This window comes from Gracilinanus agilis, chromosome 3 (assembly GCF_016433145.1).
Source record: "Gracilinanus agilis isolate LMUSP501 chromosome 3, AgileGrace, whole genome shotgun sequence".
In the NCBI taxonomy this organism is placed as follows: domain Eukaryota; kingdom Metazoa; phylum Chordata; class Mammalia; order Didelphimorphia; family Didelphidae; genus Gracilinanus; species Gracilinanus agilis.
In genome coordinates, this window is record NC_058132.1 from 81,540,591 (window position 1) to 81,561,705 (window position 21,115).

At 42.1% G+C, this 21,115-nt stretch overlaps 1 protein-coding gene across 1 annotated transcript in view; it reads left to right on the forward strand.

Moving 5' to 3' along the window:
- Positions 1–596: 596 nt before the first annotated feature.
- The window catches only part of STK40 (serine/threonine kinase 40), a 34,514-nt gene continuing 13,995 nt past the window's right edge, over positions 597–21,115 (forward strand). The window contains exons 1-5 of the mRNA XM_044668050.1: positions 597–708; positions 2,531–2,616; positions 2,957–3,100; positions 4,769–4,996; positions 6,130–6,182. Of these exons, the coding sequence (XP_044523985.1) occupies positions 597–708; positions 2,531–2,616; positions 2,957–3,100; positions 4,769–4,996; positions 6,130–6,182 (623 nt within the window). The remainder of the gene's footprint in view (positions 709–2,530; positions 2,617–2,956; positions 3,101–4,768; positions 4,997–6,129; positions 6,183–21,115) is intronic.

Here is a 21,115-nt window from a genome sequence, read left to right on the forward strand (position 1 = left end):
AGTTTATATAGTACTTGCCATTTATATGGTGCTTTCTTCAAAAAAGTTCAGAGAGGAGAGTTAGAGGGGTTTGGGGGAGAGGGGAAAAAACATGAAATATGTGACTAAGGGAAAATATTCAAAATTAAAATTAAAAAAAAGTTCAGAGAGGTAGAAAGTACAAAGATCCTTGTTTTAGGGAAGAAACTGGGACTCAGAGAGTTGTGACCCATGAGCAACATACAACTTGTAAATGTTGGCACTAGGTCTTGGGCTCAGGTCTTCTGACTCCAAGCTCTGGGCTCATGCTGCTTTCAGCATCTGCAAAAATGCTTTGGTTTTTCGTCCTTCCTTTTTGCACATCAGATCCCTGGTATTCATTTAGTGGATGCAGCTTTTCCTACCTGGGGGCCAAATTCTACTCTTCTGACTTGCCAGCATCTTTAACCCCCAGTTAATCCAGTAATTAAAGAGCCTTCACTTTTTGTAATTGAGAACTGCCCCTATACAAGGGGAAGAGGAGGTGCTAAGCCCAGGCTTGTGTTATCCCCAAGGCTGGGGATAGATAACCAGGAGTTGTTGGGGGAATCATTTCTTTCTGTCTTCCAGAGCTGAGGATGAAGCGGAGAGCGTCAGACAGAGGAGCTGGGGAGACATCTGCTCGGGCGAAGGCTCTCGGGAGCAGCATTTCTGGGAATAATGCAAAGAGAGCCGGGCCTTTCATCTTAGGTAAGGTACACCTGCTTTCTCCGCTTTCAGCCTGGTCCATGTGCTCACTGATGAAGTAGCAAGAGAGCAGAAATGTTCCAAAAGGAACTACTGTTCAGGCCTTGGAAGTTCCCTCACATCATCTTCACAGCTCCTTTATTAAACTAAAGGTTGTTTGTTTTTAATTTCTCTGGGGAATTAGGGAGTATTAAACTAGGAGATGTTTGAAACTGTAGCCTTTGTGTGTGTCTCTGTGAGGGGGTGGGGAAAGAATTTGCATTTGTTGATTTAGACTGGGTGATGGCAAACCTATGACACTCATGTCAGCACTGACACACATAGCCATTTTCGATGACATGTGGCTGCATACAGAGAAGTCTGGGGCCGCATGCCGAGGATGAAACATTTGTTGTAGTGTAGTGTAGACACTCTGTGCACTCTAGATAACAATTCTACCTAATTAATTTACCTATTTTGGTTTATTAAATATAGCTATATATTACAATTATACATTTTATTATTTAAACTATAAATATTGTGAAATTGTTTTTTTTCTTGAAGTGACACACCACCTGAGTTATGCTCCATTTTTTGGCAAATTTTGACACACCAAGCTCAAAAGGTTACCCATCACTGATTTAGACTCTCCTTTGAGGAATTGTGCTTTCCTCTTTTCCCTAAAAATCCTCCTTGTCTTCCTCTCCTCCCTCACCCACCTGAGTCCAGCTGGGACATGAGAGATATACTTGCCCTATTTTTACCATAACCCATCTGAGAGACCCCAGATTTGCTGTGGAGTGGTGCCCTAAAGTGCATGTTTAGTTCTAGAAAGTCATTGATCTAACTTGCAAGTACTATAAAATTTGGCTGATAGTATAATAAGAGCACTTGGTGGTGTCAGTATACTTAAGAAAAGATACCTACAGAATCCAAAGAAACCAGAGTATGATAGAAATAGCAGTCTGGGTGACTGGGCTTTTGTTTCAGAGTTTGTGATTCTTTGATTATTTTGAGCCTCTAAGTAAGCTGGCCATCATGTCAACAAACATTTATTAAGCACCTACTCTGTGCCAAGCACTGTGCTAAACATTAAGTCCAAATTGCCTATAGAAAGGAGCTAAGCTTTATTGAGCAAGCAGGTCTTAGGAAACTGCCCTCACGTGCTGGGGCAGAGCTCAGGTGTATGCTGGATTGCATGACACTGCCGGCACCCTTGAGCATGTGAACTTGTCAGAGGAATTTCTTCACCCTGGTACAAGAGCGAATCATAAACTCTTAGAGCTAGAAGGGGATCATCTAGTCCCACACCTACTTGAAGCTGGGATCCCCCTTGCACAGCACTGGACCCAAAGAAAAAGGTGTTAAAGGACACCCATTTGTATGTAAAAAGCCTCTTTTTGTAGACATGCTATTGTTCAGGAAGAGTCTAAGATCCTAGCAATTTGATTTTATTTGTTAATAACACAGTGTATAGGAAAGACTTACTCAATGTAGACCTTTACATCTGTCTAAATAGGAGAACTGGATTGAGATGCAAATTGGGTTGGCTGGCATTGGAGGCCCCTGTTAGCTCTAAATGTATTATCTTAACAACATCCCATGTGCTAGGACAGGAGTCGGCAACGTATGGCTCTTTTGAGGGCCAGATATGGTTCTTTCTGCAGGAGCCATAAAGTCAATTTTTTTGTTACAGGAGCTCACTGTGAGCACTGTACGGCTCTCACGAAATTACATTTTAAAAAATGTGGCGTTTATGGCTCTCACGGCCAAAAAGGTTGCCAACCCCTATGCTAGGGTATGGCCCCTTAAATACAAACACATCTGTTTTGCTCTGTGCCCTTAGGTCCTCGATTAGGTAACTCACCAGTGCCCAGCATCGTTCAGTGTTTGGCAAGGAAAGATGGGACAGATGATTTCTATCAGCTAAAGGTAGGTGGAAAGAAGGCCTCAATACTTCTGATTTCTGCTTTCTTGAAAGACCTTTATGCCCACCCAGGTAGCTTGACACCAATGTTGCTTTCAAATGAGTAGTGTGACTATGTTTTTACTTGGAAGCAATTAGGTTCACACATCCTGCCATTCTCTCTAACTCTTGGTTTAAGTAGATTTGTATGTACATAAAATTAAAAAGTGGTCACATCTGAAAAGCCTCTTCAGTCTGCCTTGTGTATTAGAAGTGAAATCTCTCCTATACTGCAATACAGTCCTACCAGACCTTTTATTTTATGAACAACAGATACAGCAAGGCTTTCTTTTCTTTTTCCCTAAGATTCTGACTCTTGAAGAAAGGGGAGAACAAGGGCTAGAGACCCAAGAGGAAAGGCAAGGCAAGATGCTATTACACACGGAGTATTCTCTGCTTTCCCTTCTCCACACTCAGGATGGAGTGGTTCACCACCACGGGCTCTTCCAGGTAAATGTCACAAAGTGGGGTGGCATTCAGGTGGTTGGCCAGTTCTGTGAGTCTCTTGCCACTTCTTGGGTCTGGCATTCCACTTTCCAGTAGCTCCTAATATTATTTTTTTAATACTTTTTTATTAATGTATTTTGTTTTTACATCACCCTAATTTTTTTCCCTGTATCCCATTCCCTTCCCCAGAAAACCATTTCTCACAATGACATTTCCTATGCAGAGCCACCCCAATGAATCAGAACTTCCTTATGACCTGAGAGAGGTTATGCAGAGGACATTGTTTACTGACTGACCCAGTAGGCTTGGCCAAGATGATCAACTCTAGCCAGCGCATAAACAGTGTATATTTTAAATGGTTGTGATTTCTTTGAAAAGCGGCTTTTCCAGGCAAAGGGGAAAAGCCAGGAAGTCCCTTAAAGTCGCAAGGATTTTTGGGACAGCATTGAGTTCTTTTCTCCAAAGTTGCCTTGACCTCATGAGAAATGTAAGAAAAATAGTAAAACAACAAGAAGCTAGGGGGTTTTCATATTGCTTCAGAATGACCAGAAGTAGATTCTTTCCCAATGAATAACTACCTCCTTTAGGCATTTGTTGAATTCTCCATTCAGGTCTTCTGATCATTGAAGCAGAAAACAAGTCACTCAAGTTCAGTTGGCTAGTTAGGAATTCTTTTGTAAATGCGCTCATTAGAAATCCATGTCTTTAAAGGGACTCTTACACCTTTAAAGTAAAAGAGAAAAACTGTCCTTAGAAAAGAAATGTGTGACCCATCCTCACTGAAGGAATCTCCTACCTTTGCTGGAGCCTTCCAATCAGAGAGGCAGAAGCATTTGAAGGTACGGAGATCAAAGCTGATACAATCTCCATGATGGTGAATTTCCTGGTGATGAGCTGGAGGTGGGCATGCATGATGATATATGGATGGAGTTGAAGCCAAGCAGAACATCTGGTGGCTAATGAAGAAATGGCTGAAGAATGATGTAATAGGAAGAATGAACACCTATCTCCTCCTAAGGCTTTCTTCACTCCCTACCCCTTATCTCTGCCAAATTCCCACTAAAAACACACTTTGTGAGAAGAAATGGGAGGTCCTGGGTTCAAATCTGGCCTCAGATACTTCCTGGCTGTGTGACCCTGGGCAAGTCACTTAACCCTTTGCCTCTCCTTTACCACTCTTCTGCCTTGGGACCAATATACAGCATTGATTCTAAAATAGAAGGTTAAGTTTTATTTAAAAAAAAAAAAAGCATGTGACCCTGGATTAACTTTTTTTGATTCTGATAGAAACATGAGCTCTTGTTCATAAATCTAAGTCCTTCCATTTATGGATATGGGCACTTCTTTAGCTATAGAATCTGGCAGGGTTTGAATGTACTTCTCTGATTCACAGTGCCAGTCCTGAGACTGCCAGTGACTTGAACTAGAACTTGTTTGCTGGGTGTAGCTCTTGGCACATTAAAGGTTAGGCAATGTTGACTGGCCCCATAATCATTTAGTTTCATTTCCACAATCATGTGCTACTTCTCAACCTCTCTTTCTTACTTCCTTGTACATGGGTGGGCTTCTGAATGACATTCTTGTTCATTAATATGCTATAATCCAGATGGGAGCTTCCAGTGCTAACAGCTGTCACAAAACCACTATCCGCATGTTTCCTTTTCCTCCTAGGACCGAGCTTGTGAAATTGTTGAGGATGTGGAATCAACTCGGATGGTCAAGAAAATGAAGAAACGGATCTGTCTAGTCTTGGACTGCCTTTGTGCACATGACTTTAGTGACAAGACTGCAGATCTGATCAACCTCCAGCATTATGTCATAAAGGAGAAGCGACTTAGTGAAAGAGAGACAGTAGTGATATTCTATGATGTGGTCCGAGTGGTTGAAGCATTGCATAAGGCAAGTAGCTACCCAACTATGTTGTTCTTATTTCTCCTCTAGACCAGAGAGTATATTACTTGTTTTGAAAAACCCTCACCTTCTGTCCTAGGATCAGTCCTAAAACAGAAGAGCAGCAAGGCCTAGGCACTTATGTTAAGTGACTTCCCCTGGGTCACACAGTTAGGAAGTATTTGCATCTAGATTTGAACCTAGCCCCCACTCCAGGCTTAGCATTCTATCTAGATAGCACCTAGCTGCCCCCTGAGTCTATCACCTTTCAAGTACTAGTTAAAAGATGAGGCTAGAGGAGTAGCTTAGCTTCCTTATCAGTAAATACTTGCAGTGAATCCTGCCTCTATCTTCTCATCCACCTGAGTAGTGATGATGGCTCAGCAACTGAAACTTCAAGAAAGATAGTATTGGAATGCAATATAAACCAGGTTAAAAATAGTAGCATCTAAGCACAACAGATTTCCTAGGTTTGAGAGTGTCCAAACCTAAAAACAGGTCAGAGCATGGCCTAGAAGAGTCCATGACAGTTGGACTCAGTTGATTATGAGATTAAAAATCAGTCTGAAATCTTTGCCAATTTGTCACAAGTTAAAAAGAAGTAGATCCATAGTGTTCCAGCAGATGAGTCACTGTAGAGAATTTGTTAGGGTTTATGATTCTGATTCCATGATCCACCTCTAAACTATCTTCTCAGCTAGAGCTGTCCACATCTGTCTTGTTTCCTTGTTTATAAATCAGATGGCAATATAATTTCATCCACAATATCAGATGTTTTACATATAGGTGGACCAGTGATGGAAATGTATGGTGCAGTCTTTCTCTCTAAGCAAGAGAGAGTAGGGCGGGATTTAGTGAAGATTTCTGGTGTTAAAATTCAATTTCTTTCCCACATGAGTTAACAGAGTTGTAGAAATCTTGGCGTCTCTGAGGGTTGTACAGCAGAGTAAGAACTGAAGAGGAAGGTATTTCTGATTTGAGGGATAAGTTCCCATTATTAGAGCTTTTAGAGCAGATGCTCTGTGGTCAGCTTCTTAGGGAACATTTTAGAGATCAGGCCTTAGGGCCTTTGAGTCTTGAATTTTTTGAGTGTCTAACCCAAATCTAAAATCCGTATATTCTCAATATGTGTTGTTTTTCAGAAAAATATTGTGCACAGAGACCTGAAACTTGGCAATATGGTGCTAAACAAAAGGTAAGCTACCTTTTTCTCCCTGTTTCAACAACCCTGAGACTGAGGCAGGTCTTAAATAATTTTGTCAACAACAGTGCATATTTAACAATTTTAATTGTCAAGTCCTAGTCTAATCATTTGGGTTCAGAAATTTAACTGCCCAAGCATACAGTATGGGGTTGGTCAGGTGATGGTTTATGTGAAAAAAACTTGGGGGAAGGAGGGGTAAATCCAAAATATGATATGGTAGCCAAAATTGCTAATGCACTTTGCTCTGACTGGACCACAGCTAGAAGATGGCCTCCATTTTTTGAAAGATACGGACATTCCTCACATCATATCCATAGAATGGTGATCCTTGTAGATTTGGAAATCTAGATCAGGAAATCTGGAAATAGGATTGGAAATCATGTAATTACAAATACCTGTTGAAGGAATAAGAGATGTTTTGCGTGGGAAAGAGAAAACTTAGTGAAATGTCATCTTAACCCTTCAGATGTTTGAAGAGAGATCTGTGAAAAAGCTGTTGTTTCCCTTGGCCCCAGAGTGCAATGCAATTGCAAAGAAGCAGGTTTCAGATAAAATGGAAAACTTCTAGTAACCTGCCCCAAAGTGAAGTCAGCTGTTACAGTAGGTAGTGAGTGAATCTCACTGGAGGACTTTAAAGAAGGAGTCTGAGGGATAACTTGTTAGGGATATTAAAGGAAAGATATTTCCTCTGCAGGGACAAGTTGGGCTTTGTGGTTCCTCCCAGCTGTGGGCAGCCTTCATTTCTTTTAGCTGCCACTAATTTGAAACAACTTTCAGTGACGCTGTAGCTTCTCTTTTCTCTAAGAACCTCCAATTCAGGAAATCTATTGCCCTGAGTGTGTCAGCCAGGGCCCTTTTATTCTCCCCAAACCGGGGTAGCTCTGTGTATTTATATATACCCACACTTCCTGTCAAGGAATGAATGAACTTCTCAGTTGTTTTTTGAAACTGTTGCCCTTTTCCCAACCATGTCCCACCAAAGTCAGAAAGACTGAGATACAGGCTAAGTGGATGAGGCTATCTGGTAAACAGCCTGAATGTAGAAGGGCTTATCACCATGGTGGGTTAGAGGAGGAATTTTCCTTAAAGGTTCTCTCCTCAGTCACAGATCTGTGATCTTAGGAGTACAGAGACTTTAAAAAAAAATACCATGAAAATGCCAAGAGTTAGATTCCTTTATCTCCCATTGCTGTTAATCTCACAAGGAAAACAGATTGTCCTGGCCTTCAAACCCAAAGGCCATTCCCCCGAGAAATGTTGCTCTAAGACCTTAAAAGAAGGGATGATGCCTGAGGAGGTCAGTGGCAGTCCTGGCTACATCAAAATAGTCCATATTCTGTGGCAAGTTTGATAGCCTCATACTCTGACCCTATCTTAAGGAACAGGAAGCTCTTCAGAAGCAAGAGAGGTGAATCACAAGGCTGTCTTGACCTCCAGTTAACAATGAGATTGCATGAGGAAGAGAAGAGAGGGAAGGGAACAAGCACTTACAGTGTGCCAACTACAGCGAATTACAAATACTATTTTACTTGATCCTCCCAACAATCCCATGAAGTAGGTGCTGCTCTCCCAATTTTATAAATGATGACACTGAGGCAAGGAGGGGGTCAAATGATTTGCCTAAGACAAATAACTAGTGTCGGAGGCTAGATTTGAACTCAAGTCTTCCTAACTCCAGACTCAGCACTGTTTTCCACTGCACTACTGAAATGACATTTTCAATAAGTGTTAGTCCTCATACTTTGTTTTTTGTTTTTTAATTTAATTTAATTTTATTGATTAATTAAGTAAAATTTTCCATGATTTACATGAATGATTCATGCTCTTTCTCTCCCCATCTCCCACGATCTCCCATAGCCAATGCACAATTCCACTGAGTTTTACATGTGTCATTGATCAAGACCTATTTCCATATTGTTGATATTTGCAAGTCCTCCTACTTTGAAAGAAAGTGGTTAAACACTAAGACATCATTGGAATACAACCACATGTGCATGTGTATGCTCCTTGGTGTAGATAGACTCACTTCTCTTTATTTGGTTAGCCCTTTCTGAATTTGGAGTAAACTCTAGACTTGGGGCCGGTGTAGAGTCAGAGGAAGTCCCAGCGCTTAGTGGGGGGATCCTCTTAGGCTCTTAAAAAAATTTTTTTTTTTAATCTTTACCTTCCATCTCAGAATCAATGCTGTGCATTGTATTCGTCGGATTAGGAATATGTCTAGCAGCCGCAGCTGGCCCAAAGGCCAAACATAGTTTGCCCATCACGGGGCATTGTGACTTGCCCAAGGTCACACAGCTAGGAAGTGTCTACAGTCAGATTTGAATTCAGCACCTCCCTTCTCTCATCTTGACTCAATTCATTAAACCACCCAGTTGCCCCTTCCTCTTAAGCTCTTAAAGATGATGCTCATCAGGTTCTCAGGAAAAAGGTATATGGCTTATTCAGCTGAGATTTGGGTTATTTGAAATTGAAAGGCTATGGCTTAGAACTCAGAGGTAGCCTGTTTTAAGAGAAAACCCTGAATTGAAGTTGGAAAATCTGAGTTCTGACCTAATCAGAGTTGTGTCTTTGGCCCTTTATGGCTCTAAAGTTTCTTCCAACAATTCTGAGTTGTGAAAACTGACAGTAAATAAAGCATACTGCTAGGCCTTACAGGGGGACTTCAGGCACAGAAGCCACATTGATCAAAGGACACTAAATAAAGCTTTTATTTTCAAAAGAAAAGAAAAACACATTGATGGTTCTCATTGTGATATTCTATATATGGGGTTTGCATGACTCAGTAATAAATGGTCTAATGACTATTTCTGTCAGTGACTTGGTACCCTATTCTACTAGTCAGCAGCTTCTCTCTGTCACTGCTGCAAATAGTCCCCTGGAACTGAAAACCCAACAGAGACCTGTGTCTAGGGGCCCAAATGCTGCTTCAAAAAAGCTGGGCACTCTCCACTGCTCTTATAATTTCCAATTCAGCTACCCTTGTCTCCTGGCTAAGCCTTCATCAGTTCTCAAAGTCCCCTTTTTATCTACCTTGAAGCAGATTTTTTTTTTCTCCATGCTTTTCCCTTGGTTAATTTGCTTCTGCTCCCAGCCTTAAGAAGGGAATCAATACACTAAGGACTTTGATTGGAGTTTGCCAGTAAAAAGAGGCAGGAGCTCTCCTGGTATAAGAAAAATGAAAAAGAGAACTTTTTACCAGAAGCACATGATGACAGTGGTTATGTTCTCCCCTTCTTTGGAAAAAGTGAAATGATTGTCATCATTGGGGTTACATGAGGTTTGGTGCAGCTCTTTCTCTTCCCCCCTCTCCTCTCTTTTTCTCTCTTCCTTACTTTAGTCTCCCTCTTACTCCTCTTCTTCCTCTACCCCACTTTCTCTTCTCTCATTTTCTTTTCCCTCTCCTCTTCCCTCTTTCTCCCCTACTTCAGTCTCTTCCTCTCCTCCCCTTCTTTTCTCTATCTTTCTCTCTCCCTCCCTCCCTCCCTCCTTCCCCTTGTCTCTGTCTCTCTTCCCCCTACTTCAGTTTCCTTCTTTCCCCTCTTTCTTCCTTTCTCCCTCCCTCCCTTTCTTCACTCCCTTTCTCCCTCCTCTTTTTTGAAGTGTTGCATACCAAGTTCCTAGAAAAGGAAAAAACACAGTGGCAGCCAACAGGGTCATAACTGAAGTGTGACTCACTGTACTAACACTGCCACAGATTTCCCTCCCCTGCCTGCCTGGTTAGCAGGGGCCTGGGGGTCTGTTGGTTCCCAGAGGCTTTACTCTTTCCCCACAGTTGACCCAGGGGCATTACATTCCCAGGGATGCTGGCCCTGAATGCTCTCCATACTTTCTTGGGTATTTAACTTTTTTAATGGGTCCGTGTTAGACTTTTTTTGCCCTCTCAGATAGAGTAGTAGCATCATGATATGGCAGTAGGAATGTTGAGAGCTAGCTTTACTAGGTACTATGGGAAGGCAGGTCACTTACCTCTCTTATTTCCTTCTCTAGAAGATAAAGATGATAGCATTTGCACTGTCTACCCCACATTATTATGGTAAAGGGAAAGTGTTAGAAGCTCTAAATGCCTCCCAAAATGAGAAGTAGTTGTTGTCATATTTCTCTGGCTTAGATTGAGACGGTGATCCTCTAGTAGAAAAGGCAGGAAACCTGTATCCTTTGACAGAGAAGCTGCTTTGGTTCTGCTGGAGCTCGTCCATATTTAATCCCCAAACACCTCCAGCACAGTAGCATGCCATTTAGCTCTGCAGAGGAACATTTTCCAATATACTCCATTCTATATATGAATTCTATAATTGTCTTAATGAGTGAGTCTGTGCTAGGCTTCTCCTCTCTTGGGCAGAGTAGGTTTCTTAGGTATCAAAGGAGTTTTTCTTCTCCATGGTGTCCTGATGTTTCTTCTTTCTAAGATATGCTGATTGTCTACAATCACCCTAGCTCTGTGACTTGGGGCCAGGGGGTCTGCTTGCTCCCCTCAAGTTGGACTAAATGATATGTCATGGCTCTTTCTGCTCTAAAATCCACTTGATTATCTAAAATAGGAACAAAAAGTTCATCTTTGAAGATATGCCTGGCCTCCAAGGTCTCTCCAGGCTACATTTTCAACTCTATTCATCTCACATGCAAGGCTAATGGAGCCGGAATAGTAAGGAGGCTAGAATGTTTCTTCTTTAAGGTTTTAAGAGTTTCCTCTTGAACACTATGACCCAGCGGTTCAGTTCCATTCCATTGGTTTGCCATTACTCAGAAGACCCAGCATGGTGTAATGGAAAGATACCAAAAGGCCTGGTTCCTAGTCCTGCCTCTGCAGTACTTGGGTGAGGCACATTTCCTCATTTGTGAAATGATAGAGTTGAACTAGGTGATAACCAAGACCCTATTCGGCTCCCATGTTTTGTCATTGTAAGAGGTCTCTTTTTGCCACAGCTTTACAGTTCTGGTGATCAGCTCTGTCAGTTTTTCCCAAAAAACTGGAGTCTTATTTTCTTTCAGTTTGGAAAGCAGACCTCATAGGCTCATCTTTGTTTTTATTTGTGCTGACCTTTGCTAGCACATCCACAGGTTTATGAAAGATCTTTAAAGCCTCCTGGGTGGTTGTCAGGCTGCCACATTAGTAACCCTTGGATTTGACCAGACTTTATCCCTACTCTGCTTTCTGTCTTCCTTGGCTGTCAGTGGCTTATTCTATAATACAGGAAGGGAAGGCTCTAATCTGTCCAGACCTCATGGGGAATCCTAAAAAAGGGTTCTTCTTCTTCTTCTTTTTTTTTTTTTAAACCTCTTCCTCCATCTTCAGATTTAGAAAGTGTTACGATTAAAATTCTCTGGAGATAGTATATTTTTTACAATTATTTATTAGAGAGAGAGTGAATCCCATGATCACTTGACCTCTCCTAAATAATATCAGTTTGCCACATTTGTCTCCATACACTAGCCAAAAGGTGACTGTACTAGCAAGTCTCTAGCCCAAGAGCGCCAAGAGCCAAAAAGCCCAAAAAGAGCCCTGTCACTTCCTCAGTCCCCTCTGTTAAAGCCATCGACATCACTCCTGCGTCTCTGATTTTAACCTCAGTCTGGATCAGATCCAGGCTTCCGGATGCCAGGAGTCACATGGGACTAGAGGCCAGTCTCCTCTGGGAGTCACAAGGCCTCTGGCATCCTTCCATAGTACGAATGCTCAGCCAGTCAAAGGGTGGGCTGATACCAACTAAAATGGGTTTTCAAACCGAATAAGAAGTACAATTTATATTAAATTCGCAAAAAAACAGTTCTCATTAACCAACTTTAGAGTGTCTGCTAAGTGTTAGGTACTGTGCAGCTCGAGATACAAAGACAAGAATGGGTCAGTCCCTGCACCAGCTAATGGGCTTTCTTACTGTTTAATCTCTTGGGCCAAGAGGAATGAAGGCTTCATGACCCTCTTCCCCAAGCTGAACAGGCTCATCTTTCTCCTCTCAAGGTATAAAAGTGCTTTCTAAATATTAGCTCTATGAGGTCAGGAGTGCATAGGTTTTACCCCTTTTTAGAGATGAAGAAATGGAGACTCACTTTAGACTTGCCCAGCTTTTGTGTATCAAAGACAGAGACTCAAGTCCAGGCCCTCCACTCTTCTAACCCCACATCATGTAGTTAGTACCTTTACTAACGGCACAGTTCAGGGGAGCATCCCAAGATCTACAAGCTTTGGAGAATACTGTTCCCAGAACTGGTCCTCTCCTCTCTGAGGGCCAGCCTGCCCCAGTGCCTGGGAGTCTCATCATTCAAAGTACTCCTTGAGCATCAGGTATAGAGCTTCAGAAGGCCACTATTAATAGGCACATGAGCTGCCTGGAAGAAGCAAAGCAGAAGGCTGGAAGCCCTACTGGAACAAAATAGGGGGAGGGGTGAGTGAATTCTGTTTTCCACAGGTGGCATGGCTCAGGAAAGGAAGGTCTAGGTGGAGATCTACAATGGAGACAGAGGCTTGGCTTGACCAAAAGTTAAAACAGCTAAGAGTAGGCCTGACAAACTGGATTTCTCTTTGTTCTAGCTATGGTGGCTCTTGATGGCTCCTCCTGTTGAAAAGTGTTTTACAGGGGGCTGCTAAGTGACTCAATGGATAGCCAGGCCTAGGGACAGGAGGTTCTGGATTCAAATCTGGCTTCAGACACTTCCTAGCTGTGTGACCCTGGTCAGTCACTTAATCCCCATGCCTAGCCTTTACCATTCTTGTACTTTGGAACAGATACTCATTATACTCAGTTCTAAGACAGAAAGAAAGTATGGGTTTACACTTAAAAAAAACCAACACAACACAGAATCCTGGGTTCCCCATGACTTAGAGCTGGGCTTTGCTTGGCAAACCCCTCTCATTTCACAGATAAGGGAATGTGGGAGCAGAGAAGTGGCTTTATTATTATAGGATTTAGCACTAGAAGGTTACCTAAAGGTCATTTGATCTACCACCACCCCATCCCCCATTTTACAGTAGAAGCAGCTGAGGATCACAGAAATAAAGTAATTGTTCAAAGTCATACAAGAAGCAGCAGCATTAAAAAATGTGTACTTTTTTTAAACCTCACTTTCTATCTTAGTAACAACTCCAAGACAGAAGGGCAAGTTTTTCTAGCTGGAGCTAGAGACAAAACAACAGACCTGGGGGCCCTGGTTTCTTTATCTATAAAATGGAGTCAAACTAGATCAAGGCTTCTGTTATGGACCCTTCTGGTAGCCTGGTGAATCCTATGGTTTCTTTTCCAGAAGAAAAAGAATTACAAAAGAAATAAATCCATATTGAAATATAGTTATCAGAATTGGGGGGAAAAAAAAGGTTCATAGACCTCAGTTTAAGAACCCTCTAGACCAGATAGTCTCTAAGCTTTCTTCCTGCTCTAATGATCAGTGATCTTCTCTATGAACTCTGGGCCAATTGGCCATTTTTCATTTTGGTCATTTTCAAAAGCATCCTGCCAGGAACACATCGTTGACATTGAGCCTAGCTAAGGGAAAGGTGTAGGAAGCATTACTGAAATGTTCCAAGCACTCATCCCTGCATCATTGTTCTTGGATGGAATAGACATGAAGAAGTAGCATTACCTAGAAGCAAGTTAACACCTTTGCATAAACACTTTTATTTTTCAAAAATAGCTTTTTATTGATATCTTTAGTTTTCATATTACCAAGATATGTCCCCATATCCTTCTTTTCTCTTCTCAGAGAATCCTCCCTTATAACAAAGAAATTGTTTTACAAAGAAGGAAAAAGAGGAAGAAAAATATCTGCTATACCATGCAAATGCTATACCATGGGTTCTATACCCATGCTTATTAACCTCTGCCAAGGAGCAGGGGAAGTATCTTCTCATTTCTGGGGCCAAGCTTGTCATCACTTCATTTTTAAAACGTTTTATTGTTGTTCTTTCTTTTTTCTATCATTTACTTTCCATTCAAACCCCACCCCCATCCCCACCAACACAGCCCTCCCATATAAACAAATGAGTATAATTAAGCCAAACAACTTCATGTTTAAATCACTTTGAACATACCCGACTCAAAGCCCAGTCTTTCATAGTCTCTTTGTCTGGCTGCCATTCTGAGATGACTTGGTGTCATTGAAAGCCCTGTGCAGTCCAGAGAACAAGAACTAAGAAGAATTAGAACAAATACATCCAGCCATTTTTTGGGTGATGGAAAATTGTCTAAAACAAACACAAATGCTCTTAGAATTGCATGGGCTCATTCATGTGGTTTAAAAACATTTTGCTGAACTGCCCTGCTCAGCTGCAGTCTTGCCCATTTCAGGGAGATTACCAGGCCTGTTTGAAAACAGCTGATCTGAAAGCACAGTATCCCTTGGGCCAGCCAGTTAATAAAAATTAGCTGAAGCTCTGAGATGAATGAGGGGAAATTAGGGTCAAGTAGTTATAACACACATCTGAAGCAGCATACAGATAGGAATCCTGAAATCACTGGACAGGCCTTTAAACTGACTGCCAGTAGACCTCTTCTGATTCTGAACTTATTACAGTAAATTCCAGGCCATCAGAGTTCAAAGCCCTGCCATTTCCTGTTCCCTCCCATTACAGGACATCAGTTCTTGTGCACTAGATTGCTGCCACTGAGTTTGTGCTCACAAGACCACAGACCTCCCTCCTTCCCTCCCCCTGCTCCCCTTCCTTTCCTTCCTCCCAACTCCATTGGAAAAGAGCTCCTGCCAACCTTATGGAGCACATTCACTAGGCCTCAATCATTCCATTCTCTTCTCCATTCTGCTTATGGTATGGGCCAGTGATTGCAAACCTTTTCAAGACCGAGTGCCCAAATTGCAACCCTCACACTGCATGTGAGCCCCCTGCCTTACTGCACACAGGAGAGGGAGGAAGTGCTCCCATTGGGCTGCTGGGTAGGGGGGGGGTGATGGGAGAAATGTCCTCAGATGAGTGTGAAGAGGGGGAGGGGAGCAGCCCCCTCTGGCATGCATGCCATGGGTTCACCTACATGGATATAGGCTGTCTGTTGACATACTCCTGCTAAACAGGCTGTTCCCCGAAGCCCTCATCTTTGTAGCCCCCCAGGGCTTTGTCCACAAAGTCTACCTAATACAACCAGTCCCCGAATGTTGTCTGCTGGGGACCTGCTGCTGCTCATTAAACCTTAAACCTTAGAAGTGACAGGAAAGCACTTTGAGGGCTGCTTTTCATAAACTTAATGCTTAGGCAGCTCAATAAGCTTGAGAGTCTTGAGGTTATTTTTATCTCCTATTTACCTTCCTCCCATGCAATTTCTGGGGATCTCTTTTTCTCTTGACCCAGTGTTCACCCACCTGTTTTGCACCATGCCAAGCAATGGAAAACACTAATGAAGTAGTTCTGTGGCATCTGAGAACCCTGGAGGATCAAAAGCATTTGCTAGTCAGTCACTCCCTTTTTCACCTTGTCCTGTGGTTAGCATCCATTTCAATTCCAAAATAGCATAGTCGTTGCTGCCTAAACAAACATAGCCTTTCCTTATGCCAGAGCTCAGGAAATCCAGAGCAACATTGGCATTTTAAAAGTTTTATTGTGGGCATATCATTTTCAATGATTATCTTACAGAAAAATATGAACTTAAAAAAAAATTTAATTGGAGCATAGACATGTATCCCTCAAGGGTCTCCCAAATCATTGTCATTTCACAATAAAACCAAACTCTAATGTAACCTTATTTGGCCAGCCACCTCTTTGTAACATTTTTCCCATGGAATTTATTCTGCTCTTCCTCCCTAACTTTATTTGTCCAGAACTAATTAATAATGTTAGATGGAATAAGACCGTGATGTCATACTCCATCTGGATATGTGACATGCTAGTGTGCCCACTCACTCCTGATAGTGGAAAGAAGTATCTGACACTGACTGGAGATGGATTATCTCTTCTTTTCCTTGCTCTCCAATTCAGTTCCTCCTAACTTTTAGACAGACTGTCATGCCCAAGGACTTGAGTGAGAATTGTACAAGAATAGAAGTGAAAACAAACCAGTTTTCTCATTGTATTACAGTTTACCCAGGCCCATCATAAAAAATGCCTCATTTTCTTCAGGCCCTTGCACCTCTCCAAAACCCTAAAACTTTGTTCCTTTCTTAATAATCGTGAAATGCCACTCATACACAGCCCCCACTCTGATCCTTCTGCAGCATAAGTTGAGGGCCAGACTCAAGAACTATGTCCTTACCCATCCTCATCATCTTAATCCCTCTTGCTGTCCTTTTACCATTTCTGTATTAAGAGGTTTCTACTTCCATTCTCCAGTTTTCCTCAGTAAGGGAGCTGGGGGGACCCTCTAAGTGTGCTCCTAATGCCTCCATAGGACCCTCCTTTCATGGAGAATTAGGAAGGAAAGGACTCTTTCCCAAAGAGGGATGAATATCCTAGGTTTTTTTTTAATGTTAGGTTTGGGGAAGAGTTCCATAGTACATAGCTTTCTGACCGTCACTTTTCCATTCACCCTGCCCTTGAACTGGGTGCATAAAATTGATGGATGGAAACATTTAATTACTTGAAAGCACTTATAGATATTCCTGGCTTCTAAATCCAAAGTAAATTTAGCAAGCCTGGCCTCACATTTCCCTTGTCTTCTGAACAAGCAGAATCTAAGGGCAGCATGAGCTGATACCAAAATTGGCTACTTCCTTTCTTTTTCCCCAGGAGCAGGTGGTTTGCTCTTTGATGAATGCAGAAGTTATCACCTAGAAAACCTATGTAGCCAAGGGTTTGGGGGTTTTGTTTCTTGTTGTTTTTTTAGCCCAGCATTATGTAGTGACATTTAGCAGGAACTAGATTCTATAATTATAAATTAGAGCAGACTTCCTTGACTAAATAATACTAGGCAATCCCTAACATTTGGGTGGCTGCTAATTTGAATACAAAACTTCTAATTTAACCGCTGCAGACCTGGCTATGTTTTGTTGAGCTGGCCTTGTATATTGTTATGGGGGAGGGAAAACTAGCATCTTCTCATTGAAGAAATAGAAGAAATTCTTTCCTGTATCCATTTTGTTCTTAACTTTTAAGACCCAGGGAGTATAATGTGAGGCTTCTACATTTCTCTAGGCTGGTCCTTTGTTGCTGATGACTGGGCTGCTGCCTCCTTGAACTGGCTCAGTTACTTCCTGGACAATCCCTTTAGTGATCTCATCGGGCCAGCATGCACTGACTTGTAAATAGTGTTTTGAAAAGGCAGTGAATGATTAAGGTCTGTGTGAGCTATTGCTTCGAGGCCAGGCAATTCTTCCATCTACACTTCTGGGAAGCTATAGCATAGAGATAGCCAAGTGAGTCAAACTTGCCCTGATCCCCAGGAGCTCTTTCTGTTGAGGAAGATGCATTGTGCTCTCCCCTTGGGAAAGATTGCAGTTCTTATTCTAAAGGAGATTAAATCAGCTCAGTTCTAGAGGCATTCCTCTTGCTAATCTTTTTTTTTTAAACCCTTACCTTCTGTTAGGATCGATACCAAGTATCAGTTCCCAGGCAGAAGAGTGATAAGGCCTGGATAGTTAGGGTTAAGTGACTTGCCCAGGGTCATACAGCTGAGAAGTATCTGAGGCCGGATTTGAACCCAGAACCTCCGGTCTCCAGGCCTGGCTCCTTAGCCACTGAACCTCCTAGTTGCCCTGACAATCTTTAAAGCCAAAATAGGATGCTTACCCCTAAGACCTGAGGAAGGGAAAGAGCATTTGCAATTCAGCAAATATTTATCAAACAGCTACTGTATACCAGTAGGCTATGTTCAATGCTAGGGGAGTAATTTACAGAAGTAAAAACATAGTTTGCTCTCAAGGGGCTCCCAGTCTAAGTGGGACACAGATACTGATGGAGGACTAATGCAAAATAGAAAACAAGAGAAATGGAGGAGAGACTTAAGATGTAATCCTTGCTCTATAGCTAAAGAGGCACCTAAATACACTAGATTCTATGAGTGTGCAAAGGACATGCTGAGAGATGAGCCGTTGGAGGAATCACAGCCAGTCATCCTTCACCTGAGTGGAGCCTTGAACAATTAAGCAGGCTTACAACCAGCTAAAGCATTAGTGAGGCCAAGAAAGAAGTATTTCAGGAGAGTTCCCAACATGACTTTGGTATTTCTTCGGGGACCCTTAGGGGTCAGTTCAGTTTCCTAAATGCGTTTATTAGTTGTTGTCTGAGAAGATCCAGTAGCGCTAATTGTCAAATCTTTTTTTTTTTTTTTGAAAAATTTTCCATGGTTACATGATTCATGTTCTTACTTGCCCCTCCACTCTCCTTCACTCCCCTCCCCCAGTAGCTGATGAGCATTTCCACTGGTTTTAACATGTGTCATCAATCAAGACCTATTTCCACATTATTGATAGTTGTACTAGGGTGGTCGTTTCGAGGCTACATGCCCAATCACGTCCACATCAACCCATGTGTTCAAGCAGTTGTTTTTCTTCAGTTTCCTCTCCTGTAGTTCTTCCTCTGAGTGTGGGTAGTGTTCTTTTCCATAAATCCCTCAGAATTGTCCTGGGTCATTGCATTGCTGCTAGTACAGAAGTCCATTACATTCTATTTTACCACAGTGTATTGGTCTCTGTGTACAATGTTCTTCTGGCTCTGCTCCTTTCACTCTGTATCAATTCCTGGAGGTCGTTCCAGTTCACATGGAATTCCTCCAGTTTATTATTCCTTTTAGCACAATAGTATTTCATCACCCGCATATACCACAGTTTGTTCAGCCATTCCCCAATTGAAGGGCATTCCCCTTGTTTTCCAGTTTTTTGCCACCACAAAGAGTGTGGCTATAAATATTTTTGTACAGGTCTTTTTCCCTATGATCTCTTTGGGGTACAAACCCAACAATGGCTGGATCAAAGGGCAGGCGTTCTTTTAGTGCTCTTTGGGCATAGTTCCAAATTGCCATCCAGAATGGTTGGATCAATTCACAACTCCACCAGCAATGCATTAATGTCCCAATTTTGCTACATCCCCTCCAACATTACTCTCCCCTGCTGTCATTTTAGTAATTGTCAAATCTTAAGTGGGGTTCAGAAACTTATCTTCACAAGAATAGGATAGAGGGCTGTGATTTGACAGCAGTTTTACAGGAGACACAGGGGACTTCAGCCTCACTCTGAGTCAGCATGTCCTCTTGGGTAGGAGTAAGAGAGCCCTAGCTCCTGGGGAAGGGGCAGTGGTGGGATCTTGGCACCACACCCTACTCAAACCACTCTAGGAATATTATATTGGGTTCTGAGTGCCACAGTTTAAAAAGATCACACTTAAGCTGTAGAATATCCAGAGAAAGGCAACCAGGATGGTGAAAGGCCTTGAAATCATGCCATGTAATGATCTTTGAAGGGAACCTGAGGGATAATTAGCCTAGAGAATAACTTTGTCTCCAAGTACTCCAAGACCTCTGATGTAGAAGACAAATGAGACTGATTTTCTCTGGACTCAGACAATGAGTAGAAGTTGCAACCAACAAAACGAGAAAAGGAGAGAAATTGAGGCTTAATGTCAAGAAACAATTTCCTAACCATTAGAGCTATTTAGAAATGAAATGGGCTTCACCTTGGAAGGTGGTGGATCTATCTCTCCCCATACATACATTCCTGCCCCTTCTTGGCAGAGGTCTTCAAGCAGAAAGTAGTGACCTCTGGTTAGGCATGTCATGGAAAGGCTTTGCTGGGCAGCTGGAGGACCCGTCCATGCTGCTCTCAAATTCTCTGCTCCTGGAATTCAGTTTATTTATTTTTAATTTTTTATATTTATTTTTATATATTTATATTTATTTCAGTATTTATTAAGCCCCTCCTTTGTGCCAAGACCATTATCCATTTTGGCGATGCAAACTCTTAATGGGGAAAGGGAGGACATGACAATGACGTGTACCCAGATATATAGATACAAGATACATATAACATAATATGGGAGGCAAGGGGAGAGCACTAACAATTTTGGGGAAAAGAGAGGCAATCAGAAAAGACCTCAAGTAGCAAGGAGTATTTCAGCTAAATTTTGAAGGAGCTTTTGGGGATTCCATTATGCCAAAGCATTATGCTATGGCTAGTGATACAAAGACAAGGTAATCTCTGTATCAAGAAAGAATTTGACATTTTATTGATGGTTCAAGTTTTGTCTGATTGGAATCTAAAGTACATGGGTGAGACGGAATAATTCAAGAGTAGTCTGGAGAAATAGGCTGTAGAGGACTGGATGGTAGCTCTTTTTTTTTTTTTTTAATTTTCTAATTAAAATTCTTTTGCCTTGAAATCATTACTAAATATTGATTCCAAGGCAGAAGAGAAGTAAGGGCAAGGCAATGAGAGTTATGTGACTTGCTCAGGGTCACATAGCTTAGAAGCATCTGTAGTTAGATTAAAACCCAGGACCTCCCATCTCTAGGCTTGGCTTTCAGTCCCTTGAGCTGCCAGCTTCTCTTCTCTCTCCCCACCCCACCCCACCCCACCCCAACCCCAACCCCTTTCTTCACTATTTAAGGGAAATGGAGCCCTGGGGTGAATGACCTTTCAGACTGTGACTACAAATGGATCTCTGTGTTTTCTGAGCTGGTTACAGGCAGCTGCAAATGTTTAGCCTGTGGACCAGTAGGGCAAAGGGGACTAGTGAAAATTGTTGTAAGAAGGTGCCAAGTGGATTGTCCAGGGTAGAACAAATGCTGGTTTTGCTTCTTTTGCCCTGTGTGCCACCCTGAGGGGCAGACAGACTGGCTTAAACTCAAAATAGCTCTTGGAACAGGTAAGTTTGGAACTTTTTGGTTTTATAAGAACTAGACAAAGGTGTTTTCCTATATCTGAGGAGGGAAGTTCCTTAACTTCAGTCTTGCTATTTTTTTTTTATATTTTTTTTAACATTTATTAATATTCATTTTTAACATGGTTACATGATTCATGCTCCTCCTTTCCCCTTCAACCCCCCCCCCCCCCCCCCCCCCCCC